General features: G+C 30.7%; 2 protein-coding genes across 3 annotated transcripts; one reads left to right on the top strand and one right to left on the bottom strand.

Annotated features, from left to right (window-relative positions):
* Positions 1–419: 419 nt before the first annotated feature.
* LOC130939911 (uncharacterized mitochondrial protein AtMg00810-like) lies at positions 420–1,199 on the bottom strand. The gene has a single exon (XM_057867977.1). It carries the CDS (start codon positions 1,197–1,199, stop codon positions 420–422), a length of 780 nt encoding a protein of 259 aa, XP_057723960.1.
* A 5,621-nt stretch (positions 1,200–6,820) lies between these two features.
* LOC130941601 (DNA repair protein RAD51 homolog 3) lies at positions 6,821–11,447 on the top strand. Of its 2 annotated transcripts, XM_057870162.1 has the most exons (9): positions 6,821–6,979; positions 7,125–7,229; positions 9,163–9,285; positions 9,457–9,490; positions 9,603–9,673; positions 9,762–9,988; positions 10,209–10,340; positions 10,651–10,717; positions 10,812–11,447. In XM_057870162.1, exons 1-9 carry the CDS (start codon positions 6,868–6,870, stop codon positions 10,985–10,987), a joined length of 1,047 nt encoding a protein of 348 aa, XP_057726145.1. In that variant the 5' UTR covers positions 6,821–6,867; the 3' UTR covers positions 10,988–11,447. The 2 variants fall into 2 exon arrangements, with proteins under 2 accessions (XP_057726145.1, XP_057726146.1); XM_057870163.1 differs by lacking the exon at positions 7,125–7,229 and having other exon boundaries at positions 6,827–6,979.
* Positions 11,448–14,894: the final 3,447 nt, after the last annotated feature.

Below are 14,894 nucleotides of genomic sequence, written 5' to 3'. Positions count from 1 at the left end.
CTCAAAAATACCTTCTAAATATAATTTTTAAATTATTTTCATTCAAATGCTTATTTAACAAAAATTGGAGATAAGTAAATTAATTCTCCTTTATTTATAAGGTAAGGTTAGAAATCTAAATATTTAAAATTAAAGCATATAAAATATTCGCTATTTTTTTCAATTATAAGGACTCTAAATAGTAAATAAGGATTTACTCAATTTATGTATAAAAATTTCTAAAAATACAATCTTAAATAAATATAATAGATCATAAATAATTAATTAATAACTTTTCAAAATTAGGGGTCTTACATAATCGGGAGGTGGAGATTAGCAAGGATGAAGGATATCCATTGAGCCTCACAAATAGCCAGAGCAAGTGCGCGATACTCTGTCTCAGAGGATGATCGAGCCATAGTAGGTTACTTTTTGCTCTTCTATGATATAAGGGAGTTGCCAAGATAGAAGCAGTAACCTGTTAGAGATTGTCTTATATCGTGGCAGGCTGCCCAACCAGCATCCGAGAAGCCTATTGAAGAGAGGTTTGAGGATGTAGCAAAGAACAAGCCAGTGGCTGGTGACTGTTTGAGATACTTAAGCACACATAAATTCGTTGTGTAGTGAGCTTGGGTTGGACAATCTAAACAATGCCTCAACTTTTCAATTGCGAAAGTGATATCTGGCCTAGTTGTGGTCAAGTAAACTAACCTTCCAAGTAATCTCTTATAATGGGGAACATCTGAGTAGGTTGGAGCACCATCTTTCGCCAATTTTGCTGAATAGTCCATCGGAGTAGAAGTCAGTTTGCAATCTATCATGCCAAATTCCTCAAGCAGATTAATGACATGTTTCCTCTGATTCATAGTGATACCCTTTGATCCTCTTGCAATCTCCAAACTTAAAAAGTATTTTAGTACTCCAATATCTTTAGTTTTAAAGGCCTCATATAGTTTCTGGTTTAGAAAATTAATTTCTGCCAAGTTAGAGCCTGCTAAAATCAGATCATCTACAAAAACTGAAATGGTTGTGAGATGACCATCTTCCAGCTTAGTGAAGAGAGGGTAACGATGTCTTGATTGAGTATATACAAGGTCTAACAACATGCTTGTAAGCTTCACATTCCACTGCCGACTAGTTTGCTTCAACCCATACAAGGATTTCTGAAGCTTGCACACAAGATTGCTTTCCGGCACTGTCAAGCCTTGAGGGATCTTCATGTAAACTTCTTCATCTAAGTCCTCATGTAGGAAAGCTGTGTTGACATCCAGTTGCTATATATGCCAGTTCTTTGCATCTCCAATTACTAAAAGAATCCTCAAAGTTTCCATTTTAGCAACTGGACTATAAGTGTCAAAGAAATCAAATATGGGTGTTTGCGTGTACCCCTTTGCTACCAATCGAGCCCCGTGTCATTAAATGCTCCCATCCGACTTCAATTTTGTTTTAAACACCCATTTGCATCCAATGTCATGCTTACCCAGAGGTAAAGAAGTGAGAAACCAAATGTTATTCATATCCAAACTCCAACAAGAGTATGCAACAACCTCCTCAGTGTTTGGGCTCGATGGAGGATGCAATAGCCACAAAAAGAATTTTATGATTAGAAGATAAAAGATGATCAGACAGATAATTTGAAATTGGATACCTTAAGAAAATTGATTGGGCAGATTCGTCAATAGAGATAGTTATGTATTGAAAGTCAATAAGGTATGGAGGCGGTCTTTTTTCTCTAGTGGACCTCCTTAGAGGTTGTGAATTTATGATTTGTATGTCAGTGTGTGTCCATCGTATTAGATGGCTGTAATGCAGAATCTGATGCAATAGGTGGTGAATCATTTTGAAAGTTATGCAAAATGTTTGAAAATTGAGATGTGTTGGTAAAAATATCATTAATGAGTGAAGATTGTACATGAGGAGAGTGTTGAATTGATGTGGGAATGGAATCAACATTTGGTTGAGTGGTATCTTTGTAAGGAAATTCAGTTTCATAAAAATATTGCATCTCTTAAAATTATTAAATTGTTAGATTGAATGTCCAAAACTAAGAACCCTTTGGTACTCGATTTAAACCCCAAAAAATGCATTTTTTTGCCCTTGGATCTAGCTTCTTCCTATGAGTACTTGTAGTTAAGATATAAACTAAGCAACCAAAGACTTTGAATTTGTTAAAATTTGGATTCCTATTGAACAAAATCTAAAAAATGGGCTATTGTTGTTTAATAGAGGACTAGGAAAAGTGTTGATTATAGTTGCAACATGAAGAACTGTTAAATCCCAGTAGCACTTTGGAACATTAGATTGAAATAGCATAGCCCTTGTAACTTGTAAAAGGTGTTGGTGTTTTCTTTCGACTATCCCATTTTATTGTGGTGTTTCAAAGCAAGACTTTTGGTGAATTATTCCTTTTGATTGATAAAATTGATTGAGGTGAAACTTCCTTCCATTATCAGATCTAATACACTTAACACTCATATTAAATTATTTTTCTGCATAAGTAATAAAATTTTGAATGAGCGTTGGTGCTTCAGATTTGAGTTTCATGAAAAATACTCAAGTAAATCTGTTGTGATCATCAACAACAGTTAAAAATATCTATTATCCATAGTTGATGGAACCCTAATTGGACAACAAATGTCAAGATGAAGTAATTGAAAACAAAATTTAGATTTGCTAAAACTAGAATGAAATTGTAGTCTTTGTTGTTTAGCCAAATGGCAAGGATCACAAGAGTGTGTAGCTACATCTTTATTTATTTTTAACTTTTGAAATAAAGGATATGATTTCTGTAACAAATGAATTCTATTAAACAGAAAATGTCCAAGCCTCTAATGCCATATTTCTATTTTTTACTTGTGCAGTAAATGGTAATTGTGATGTGTATGTGTAGTGAGTGAAAGAGTTTTCTTTTAAAAGAGCTTTCTGACATTAGCTGCTCCAATCATCTTTATGGTTGGGTAATCCTGTATCTCACAGCCAAATTTATTAAAGACAATTTGGCAATCAATTAATGCAACAAGTTGAGACATGGATATGAGATTATATGCAAAAGAAGGGAGGTATAAGACATTTGTGAGATACAATTTTTCTGAAAAACATACGGTACCTAAAATTGATGCAGTAATGATGCACTTATTAGACAGCTTGACCCTAATAGGAGTGATAGTTTTATAAGTGTTAAACGCTTCAAGTGAGATTGACACATGAATGGTTGCACCTGTGTTTATGATCCAGGGACTATGATAGTGTGATAAAGACAATGACATGACCACATTATTACCTTCATTGCAAGGGACAGGATTTGCAGCTAAAACTTGATGGACACTATGAGTAGTGGATGTTCCATAGTGTTGAAGGAGAGCTAGAAAAGCTTGTTTTTGCGCTGGAGTGAATGAACCACTTCAACAATTAGCTTCTTCATGATAGAGGATGATAATGTCTTTGCTATCTTCAAAGTCCTCAGCAATGACATTGTTGATCTTGCCAAGAGACCTACTTTTGAGGTGAGGAGGTAGGCCGTGCTTTTTATAGCAAGAGTCGACGAGGTGTAGTAAGATCTCAGATTTCTAAAAAATTAAATAATAAATTATTTATGATTTATTTTATTAGTTTGAACTATTTATTAGAAACTATTTTAATAGACAAAGTTAAATTGATTTTATAATTATTATTATTATTATTATTTGAGTTTGGATTAATTAAGATTATTATATAAATTTTTTATAATAAGATATTTTACATAATTGATTTTATGATAATTAGAGTTTAAACTAATTAAGATTTTTATATAATTTTTATTATAACGAGATATTTTGAGAAAGGATAAAAATAAAATTTAGTTAATATTATTATCAAGTTCGATATTTTGCCGATATAAGTAATTATCGGTATTTCTTGATGAGCTTAGAGTTGCTAATGCTTCATCTAATATCTTTTATCCTTAAGTTACTAATGTCATTTATATTAGTAACTCATATATATTATTCCTATATATATTATTACTCGTGTTTTAATATATTCAATTTTCATAATTATCTATTTAAGATATTTATAACTTGAAATGTTGACTCAGCAGCTTAAGGAAGTGAAACCCAACACCCCTTGTGACATCTAACCCCCTTATTTATTAATCATAATCATCAACATCACATCTTCTCTCATTAATCGAAGCCATAAGAAAAGAAAAGAAAGGAAGACCGTAAGTGAGAGAGAGAAACCGTGAAACCCCAAGCTTCCAACCTCGATATTTTGAAATTCATATCTTTACTAAAAAATCTAAATCGATTTAAGTGTCTGTATCTTCTTACTCTTCTTCATTGCGTCCTCTATCTCTATCTCATCTAACTCTTCTCGCGGTAGCTCGACGGCAACGTTCCTCACCGCTATGACTATGGAAGGTTCAACGGCTCCCTCAGGCGACTTCTCCCGAACAAAAGTGACGCCAATGTGAAGAGGAGGAAGAAATAGGTAGAAAAGAAGTAGTGAAATATTTGTGGAGAATACAAAGGGTTGCACATCCTTTTATAGCTGCTGAAAATTTGTCTTTACGTATTTTGTTTACACTGTAAACATTATAATGACTCTCTTATCTCATTTACAATGTAAACGAAATAAGATTACATGTATCTTGTTGACATTGTAAACGATATATACACTTTATTTCTATTCGACCTTATCTCGTTTACCGTATAAACAAAATACCTGTAATCTTATAATTTATTTACGCTGTAAACGAAATAAAAAAAGCGACAGTAAAAATGCTCCAAATTATTTATTTTGGTAAGTAAAATATTTATTTTATTTATTAAAAAAAATCAGAAAAAATACTATCTTTATACATAGTTTTTGTTATCATTACAAAAAAAATAATAAAATAATTAAAGTGAGAGCAAACTCTATACAACGCTGAGAACAAATAGTATAAACTAAGACTAATATAAAACTAAACAATATGAGAGAGCGGAAGAGAGGAAGAGGAAAAAATACTATCTTTACATATAGTATTTATTTTGATCATTACAAAGAAATTCTAATAGAATGATTAGAGTGAAACTGAATTGTATACAATACTCACAGAGTACTGCATTCTTAATAAATTATACAAACTAAAATTAACATAAATTAAAAGATAATATATTTATCGTATTATATATGCTTACTTTTAATTGTGTTTGCAATGATATATGTTATAGTTGAAAAAAAGAAGAAACAACAAATATTCGAAGAGAAAAAAAGAACACAAATATATAATAATAAAGATAAATAATTGAAAGAAAGAAGTTTAGTGTCCATATTTTTTGTTTGTTGTAATTGTACGTGTAGAATTTTGTATTGAACGTCTAAGTTAATATAAATAGAAGAAAGAATTAAAAAAGAGTGAGAATAAAAATACAAAAAAAAATGATAATGATAATAATGATATAAGAGAATACGAATAATATATACAAAATTATAGAAATAACAATAACTACACATACAAATGGACTCTATAGTAATAGAAACTGCTCCATGATAGGAATAACTACACGTGATTTTGGACTATAGTGCATAGAGGTAAAATGAGAAAAAAGAATTGGACATCAACTCTCATATCCCCTCTATGTATTGTTATAGATAGATAAGTTCATTTAAGGATAAATTATTAAAATAGTATTTAAAAATTTATGTCATTGATAAAAATAATAAATAAGTCTTTGAATGATTAGAAAATTTAACAAAAATAATTAATAAATATTATATTTTTTTATAAGTGAAAAAAATATTTTTATTTGGCAAATAATTTATCTATTTAATTCAAAATTTTGTGACAATATTTGAATAGTTATTTAGATAGTGTAGACAAAAAATCAAAGCAAAATATGATCTCTAAAATTTTTTTATTTTTCAAGAAAATTTCATAATTCACAATATTTTTTTTTAAAAATTAACTTAGCATAAAATTATCAAATTTTAAGAATAAAAATATCTTATTTTTTAATAATGTTTGTGAAAATTTATATTAAAATTTAATTTTTAAAATATTTTTTAGAATATATATTTAATATATATATTTTTGTCACGTTTATAAATCTTTTAATAAGTATTTATTCGTTCATTTGTATGTTTTGGAATTATTTTGTAAACGATATGAACTTTGATAGTTTATTTTTTTTTATAAAACATTCCGCCATAAGTAGGAATAGTTTTTATCCATGATGCAGGACACTGACACGAAATAAGTTGACATACGAATTTTAGAATTTTATAAGACATAGAGACACATATATATATAAATATAAATTATTTTTTAAATAAATATAATATTATTTTGATATTTTATTGATATTGAAATATAATTATTTTTTAATTATTTTTAATATTTTATTTTTAATTATATAAAATATTTAAAATATTTTTTTCATTTAAATAAATAATAATATATAGTATTTATAAATTTATTTCAAGAATATATGTTAAAAATAAAGTTAGATATGTTGATACGTGATTGTATTTAGGTGTGTTTAAACGTGTTCAGAAAATTTTTTTTTATTCTTTTATTAAAATACCACTAGATACCACAGACACGCGTGTCAAATGAGTATCGATGCGTGTCTGAAATGCGTTGAACACCTGACACATGGACAACGAAGTGTCTAAATTTCATTCGTTTTTATATTTCAAATATTAAACATGGTTATTATGAGAATTAATTTAAAAATTGGCCACTTTTAATCTAATTTTTAAACATAAAAATTAAAATTGTGAAATAAATTAAAATTATTTATTTTTATTTGTTTCAAACTATAACAAAAATAATTCCATTTTTAAATGAATTCCGATTCTTGTAGTTCCAAACATTCTCTACTAACCAGTCAAGAGTGAAGAAGATGAAAGATAGTTAAGAGAGATATGGAGGTGGGAATGCTTCCAATATCAGCTTCGAAGAGAGGGAAGCTCTTGGCAGCTGGCTATACTTCACTCCATTCCATTTCCCGTGCTTCCGCTTCACAACTTGCCACAGGTTAACCTTTCGATCTTTTTTTTTTTTGTTTTTTGGCTTTTTCGATTTTCTCTTTTCCCTGCATTTTTCAATTATTAGGGTTCAATAAAAGAAAGAAAGAGAGCAGTTTTAGTTTTTGACATGCGCATTATTTGATTTTGAATAGATATCGAAGTAAGTCAGGACGAGGCTTGTGAAATTCTAAAATATGCATCCCAAACCAGTGCTTTGGACCCATCAATTGGGAATAGTAATACTTCTAACCTCTATGGTATGTGATGATTCTGATTTTCTTATAAATGGCTACTTTTCATTTTCAGAAACTCTTGAGCATTTTTTATCAATTTGGACTAGGATTTGGTCAGTATAAGTATCAAATTATCTTCAACAAATAAATTTTACTGATTTATTTATGCAAACTTTGATAAATGTGGGTGCAAATTGTGTTGACTTATGTTTAAACTTGGGTAAATATAAGTGTAAACCATGTGCTTTATGTGTACAAATACTGTAAATATTGGTGCAAATTTTTGCAAGTGAAATACTGGTCCAAATTAATAATATTTGCTGGCCATATAGCATTGCTATTTCATATTTGTTTTTCTCTCTTTTCTAATTTTTATCTTAGCAATTGCTTAGTTTTGGCTTGATATCACAATTTTGGGAGTTTTTTTCTTTTTCTTTTTTTTGGTATTGTTATATGTAATAGTTGTGTTCGGTTATGAACTTGAATGAGTACACCATTATTTTGTAGTGGTGAAGTAACAAGGAAATTAGGATTGATTTAATCTGACTTCAGTGCATTTTGTGAGGCGGACTAAATCCTTTTGTTGGGGGCATGATGTCACCAATCTTTTGTGAGTTCAAAATGGGGGTTTACTCTAAGGAATAGAGTGGATACTGTTAATTTATGTTAAAAAGTAATGGTTCAAATAGAATGAGGACAACGAAAGCTCTCTTCATTTGTTTTTGGTGCTGTACTATTGAAAAATAGAACTACCGTGCCACAGAAGTTTCAGGTTATGTGATCAAAGCTTTTGGAAGCTTGGATTATGTTAGGCTGCATTTGTTTTTGGGAACAGGACAGAACATGACATTAAGACAGAAATAATAGAACGGAGACACTAAATATTATTTGTTGTGTTTTGTGTTTGGATATAATAGACAAGACACTGATGGAATGTCCTGTATTATGTTTGGATAGACATGGACAAAACTAAAATAATATGCAAAATGACTGAAATAGCCATGTAATTCCAAATTTTTTACATCGTACAAATTAATTTAATAAAAAATAAGAGTAAGTAGGAGTACAAAAAATTATAAGAAAAATAGGTCCATGAACCAATAAGATATAAATGGTATTAAAGTAACAAAATTAAGAATAAATAAAATAACATAAAATAGAAAAGTGAATTAAATCTCCATTAATACAGCATGCCATAAAGAAGAGAATGAACAATAAAAATGAATAAATTAATTATCCAGTCAAATAAAAAATTCTACAAAAAAAAGAAAGTATCTAAAAAAAGAACGCAGAGAAAGAAGAACTCCGATGTAGAGAAGCTAAAAGTAGGAAAAATAAGAAGAGATAATAGTAGAATAATAAAAAATATCTAAGGATAGAAAGAGAAAAAATTTTGATTAAAAACTCCGTGTCCATCTTTTTAAATCCCGTGTCCATCATTATCCTTCGTAAAAGAGTGGACACAAAAATATAAAATAGTGTCCCGGAGACAATGGTTCCCTGTCCATGTCTCTACCTCTAAACACGTTTTAAACTTTCGGTGTCCATGTCTCTGTGTCCTGTTTCCGAAAACAAACGCTACCTTATAGATGCTATGACTGAATCTATACTAAGTAATAATAGCTAGGTAGTTGACTCTCCTAAACCATTAGTTTAATCTTCGTCAAAAGAGATTGTCCGCGCAATGAGTATGTGAAGTTGTGAACATTACTGGCTAATGGAGAAGTTGAAACTTGAAAGGCTTTTAGGAGGCTATGCTTAAAGAGTTATTTGACATTCTATTTCTTTATAAAATATTACGGTTACCATGTTATGTGAGTATGTGACTTTCCCTTACTATTGGAATGCTTATATTTTGTTGTGTGTTACGTGAATTCAATTTGCTTTAGGATTCTACTGTGCATGATTGTCCAAAGAATTTCATATAATCCTTCCTTTTTGTTTTGTGTCATGTAAGGTGGTCAGACTGCATGGACTATGCTCAATGAGGAAAAGTTTAATACTCGCATTACAACATCTTGTGTGGATCTAGATAACATCCTTGGTGGAGGGATTACCTGCAAAGAAGTTACTGAATTAGGTTAGCGACTGCTTTGGATTCTCCTAATATGATGAAATTGTTTATGATTTCTGATTAAATTGTATGTTCTTTAACTTGTTTATGAGCATGAATGTTACAACTTACAACAGTTTTCTACTTTCCTTCTTCCTTATCGCGGTTTGCAATATAATTCTGTGTTTATTTAATTAGGTGGAGTTCCCGGCATTGGTAAAACACAAATTGGGTATGCTTTGTCATCCCAATTTTTTGCCTCATGTTCTTGTTTTCATTTCATCCTAAATTGTGAATTATTTTGGTTTATTTTAGTAGTGAAATTTGGTTGTTTATGTTTGCAGGATTCAACTTGCAGTAAATGTTCAGATTCCACTAGAGTATGGTGGTCTAGGTGGGAAGGCAATATACATTGGTAAGAGCCTTAATCAGATCTATAACTCATGCAATATTTGATTTATTAAGATCATTTATTGGAATTTTTTCACCTGTGTTATACTCAGACACAGAGGGAAGTTTTATGGTTGAACGTGTTTTACAAATTGCGGAAGCATGCATAGAAGACATGTCAGAATATAGCCACCACTTTCACAACAATGTTCAAGATTGCGAAGTCAAAATGCATCCCAATAGTATATTGGAAAATATATTCTATTTTCGCGTTTGCAGCTATACTGAACAAATTGCTTTGGTGAATTACTTAGATAAATTCATCGAAGAGCATAAAGATGTGAGTATATTTTATCCATTAATTGATAACTTTTATAAATGCATCTTGATGACAATTCTCGATTTTTATTTTAGCATAAGTCAGTCACATAGTATTTGCTGGATTCTATTCATGGACCTATAGAAGTAGCTTTTTGTTTTCTTTCCAATTGTTTTCAATTAATATTTGTTGTACATTTTTAAGAGTTCTATCATGATCGGTACTGATTATGCTATTCCAGGTAAAAATCATCATTATTGACAGTGTCACCTTCCATTTCCGCCAAGATTTTGAAGACATGGCACTCAGGACTCGGTTATTGAATGAAATGGCTTTGAAGTTGATGAAACTTGCAAGAAAGTTCTGTTCGGCTGTAAGAAACTACTTTTATTCTTTTTGCCAGAGGCGTTTTGTTTTGAACTTTATAATATGTGATTGGAACCAAATCAAGTTGCTCTTATTACCTTGACTTCTTCATGCCCAATACTTGATGGCTTTCTCTGTTATCTTTTACTCTTCTTTACCACCTTAGATTTTTTCCATTCGATCAAATTTATTCTTTTATATTGTGGATATAAAAAGTTCTTATGCTTACTGATGTAATCATATATAAATAGATGTCTGTATAATTTTTTTTTCATTAACAGTGAACAAAAACTAAATCTTGATTTTGTGTTTGGTAGGTTGTTCTTTTGAATCAAGTGACAACCAAGTACATTGAAGGTTCATATCAATTGACCCTTGCACTAGGTAAGTGTTTTATTTTTTACTTTTATTGAATTCATCCCTCGATCAGATGCATTTTTGTTGAAAGCTTTGTTTGTTGTTTATAACGATTAAACAGGCGATAGCTGGTCGCATTCATGCACGAATCGGATCATCTTATTTTGGAATGGCGATGAACGGCATGCGTATATTGACAAATCTCCCTCTCTGAAATCAGCATCTGCAGCGTATTCCGTGACCACTAGAGGGATCCGTAATTCTAATTCAAGCTGCAAACGAATCAAGATGGTGTGAGATTCTTTTTGACTGGGAACACACTCTAAAACTTTTCTTTTGTTTTGAGTGAATGAGATACAAAAGAGAAAGAAAAGAAAAAGGCAAATCTAAAGACAATAAAAAACTAATATAGCTAGGTTCCTAACAACAGGATTTGAATCCTCTAAATTTTAAATGTTATTTTAAAGGGTAAAGTATGATCTCTCACCATTTATAGAGAAAATATGAGAGAAAACTATTCAAAAGTAAGAGATCACACTTTACCATTTCAAGTAAAAATTTAAAATTTAGAGAATCCAAATTCCTAACAACCACAATAAAACATAATAGCGGCATGAACCGAACTATTTGCACTTAGCCACTACCGGAAATCTAATTCTGATTGAGCTCCTTCTTTAGCTAGGAATTGGCAACTTTATTAGCCTCCCTTTTGGATCAAACCAAAACTAGAAATCCAAGTTCTTTGCTGTTTTAATTCAAAGATTTCTTTGATAATAGGCTTTTCTACATTATTTCGGATACTGTCCAATATTATATAATATAAAATAACAAAATAAAAATGAAACTTCTACTTAAACGCACATATTCTTCAGGATTTCTGGTTCTCTACTTTCTAATGAACGTGAATAAAAAATGATATTATAAAATAATTCCTAATTAATGTTAAGATATTTATTATACGACCATATTATGGCTATATATTATGACTATTATTAATAGACATATTCTATATAAAAGAGTAATATTTATTGTAGGAATTTTTTTGCGTATAATACATTTATTAATAAAATGAATATAAAAAATAAATAAAAAAATGTGTACAAAATTTACAACACAAGATACAAAATATATTTATTAATAGATACATTAAATGTATAAAGTGCAAAAACTGTTTTTGATAACTTAATAGTTAAATATATTAGTGTTTGTTTTTGTATTCTATATGGGATAATGCATAAAATTATATAAAAAATTATATTAAAAAATTAAATAAATATATGCATTAATTATTATTATAAATATTTTACAAAGTTATAATTAAAATTAAACTTTCAAGATTTTTAATATTAAAATATTAATAATAATTAATATTTGTCTTAATCAATTTGAGTTTGTTGAGTAGTCATCTCATTCGTACGCTTAAACAATTATTAGGAGTTAGAATCTCGTCTTGTGTGTGTAGCAATCCATTAACTAGCGATAAACCCTTAATAAATGGAGCATCAATACGTGGTTAGATTTGACAGGAATACCCGATCCGTCCATACCCAATTGGGGAGGGTAATAACTTGACCCGAGTCAGGGCTGATTTTGCTTAGGACAGGGCGTGGTTGGATTTAGGGTGTATATGCCCCGGATATATACATATAAACACTTTTTAGGAATTAGGATTTGCCTCACATCACATATTCAGTTATTCATAACTTCGGTCTATACTCTATAGCCATACAAGAGAAACCCAGTCATCCTCACCCAAAGTCTTCTTATTCTCGGCTTCTCACAAAAATCCTCATAACTCTTGTGATGATCGTTGCTGAGCCCATTGCCGCCTACCCCTTCACAACTCCCATCTTCCTTCACAAACTCATCACTTAGTCATCGTCGCTATGAGTTTGAGCATTACTCTTGCAGTTTCATCTGATTATGTTACCGAATAAAATAGAATTTTTATTCAAGTTGGATCATTTAGAAATAGGCATGCATGAAATTATTTTTGCATATAATTTTTGAATTTTCTGATCCAAATTTGATCTATGTGGTTGAGTATTTTAGTATGGCGATTATCGTGGTTTCTTTGCGACACTAATGTAATAAAAGCTGCAATAATTTCATAATTTATGTATGAGACACATCAGATTATTAAAGTAATCTGGAAATAACATTCATATGTGCGCGTGAAATTTATAAGAAATGATTATCTCATGAAAATATGTATGTATAGCCCAAATTGAAGATTGTTATGAAATTATTATTTCTTAATATATTTATGGGCAATACATATATTAATTATAATTACAAATTAAGTAATTTCACATTAAATGATTTATATAACGGTTATGTGATTCAGCCTTATCAGGGATACTGAAGGTTTTGGTTGACGATGATCAAAGAACCACAAGAGCCAAGCTCTCTGATCTCAATCATGCTCTCGAATGAAGGGACGCTTCCGCGCTCTCAGTTATATTTCTTAATGATTTAACATGGATGATCTTTAGGTTGAGAAATCTTGAAATTTTCAGATAAAATAAAATTTTTATTCAATCAAATGATGATAAATAATGCTAGAAACCTAAACTCTAAACCCTAAACCCTGAACTCGAACCCTGAACTATGAACTCTAAACCCTGAACGCTAAACCCTAAATCCTAAACCCTAAACCCTGAACCTGAACCCTGAACACTGAACTCTGAACCCTGAATGCTAAACCCTAAACCCTAAACCCTGAACCTTACCGTAAACCCTAAACCCCTAAAACCTTGAACCCTGAACCCTAAACTCTAGACCCCTAAATCCTAAACCCTCAATCATGAACACGGTAAACCGAAATTAATACATGGGACGAACCGAAAGTTTGAAACACACTGAACTCCTGTACACTGAACCCTGAACCCATAAACCCTAAACCCTGAAACTCTATCGTCATTTTTTTGTTGTTGTTGCTGCTGTATTTTTTTGTCTTTTTCTCCTTCTCTCTGGTGAAGAAGCACTAAAAGGTAAGGAAGAAGAGTTTTGAATAGTGCAGAATGAACCGAACACGGTACTCATGGTGAACCGAACATAGTACTCATGGTGAACCAAACACAATACAATTGTATAGTACTGAATGAACGAAACATAATCTATTATATAAAATCAAATTCAAACAGCTTTCTGCAGAATGAACCGAACACAGTGCTCATGGTGAACCGAACACAGTACTCATGGTGAAACAATTGTATAGTACTGAGTGAACGAAACATAATCCATTATATAAAATCAAATTCAAATAACTCTGCCTACAATTTACATATTATCAATTCAATTCAATTCAATTCAGTACACCTCCGTCCATTTAATTCAATTCAATTAGCAATTGCATTTCATTCAATTCGATTCAAAATTGAATAATCCAAACTTTGTCAGTTTGATTCGTTTCAGAAGAGTAATCCAAATCGCTCTCCTGATTTGAAGTTGAGTCATTTATTGTTTCAATTCAGAAGTGCAGATCGAAGAAGAAAACGAAAAAGAATAGGAAGAAGATAAATGCAACCAGATCAAAATAAGAAAACGAGAAGATGAACGCAACCAAAGGAGAACGATAAAGGCAATGCAGATCAATAAGGAAAAACGCAAGCAGAGAAGAAGAAGAAGGAGGAGGAGGCGGAAAAGGTTTACGTTGCAGCAGAAGATTTACGTTGATATGACCCAAACTCCATAGTCCACTCACCACTTGGAAAAAAAAGAAAGTAGAATTCGCACCACTCACCACTTGGAAAAAAAAAAGAAAGTAGAATTCGCACGAGGTACCCAGTATCTCAAGTTACAAGCGAATTCCACGATTTTACAACAAAAAAAAGCCCACGTTCTAAATCACAAGTTACAATCCTTGAACAAAATAAATAAATAAAAGAGTTACAATCAAGAATCACTGAAATCCAATTTGTATACTTGGAGATATAGACGAGGGCTAAAGACTAGTATCCATAATGATTAATCATGATTCTAGTACAAACAGAAGAGATAGAACAAATTAAAGTGTCACAATTAAAGAATTGATAAACCTAAGAATGCTATAAGGATGAACACCCTTGATAATAATATAAATTGAGTTGGCCTTCCTCTCTGAGCTGTTGACCATATTGGGTTGGATTATTGATGTTAATTTTGGGGAGTAGAATTGTGTTTGATGATAAATATTTTGGACTTTTTATTAGTTGAGTGGTTG

The sequence above is a fragment of the Arachis stenosperma genome, chromosome 7 (genome assembly GCF_014773155.1).
Source record: "Arachis stenosperma cultivar V10309 chromosome 7, arast.V10309.gnm1.PFL2, whole genome shotgun sequence".
Classification (NCBI taxonomy): domain Eukaryota; kingdom Viridiplantae; phylum Streptophyta; class Magnoliopsida; order Fabales; family Fabaceae; genus Arachis; species Arachis stenosperma.
This window is presented reverse-complemented; position numbering and strand designations above follow the sequence as displayed.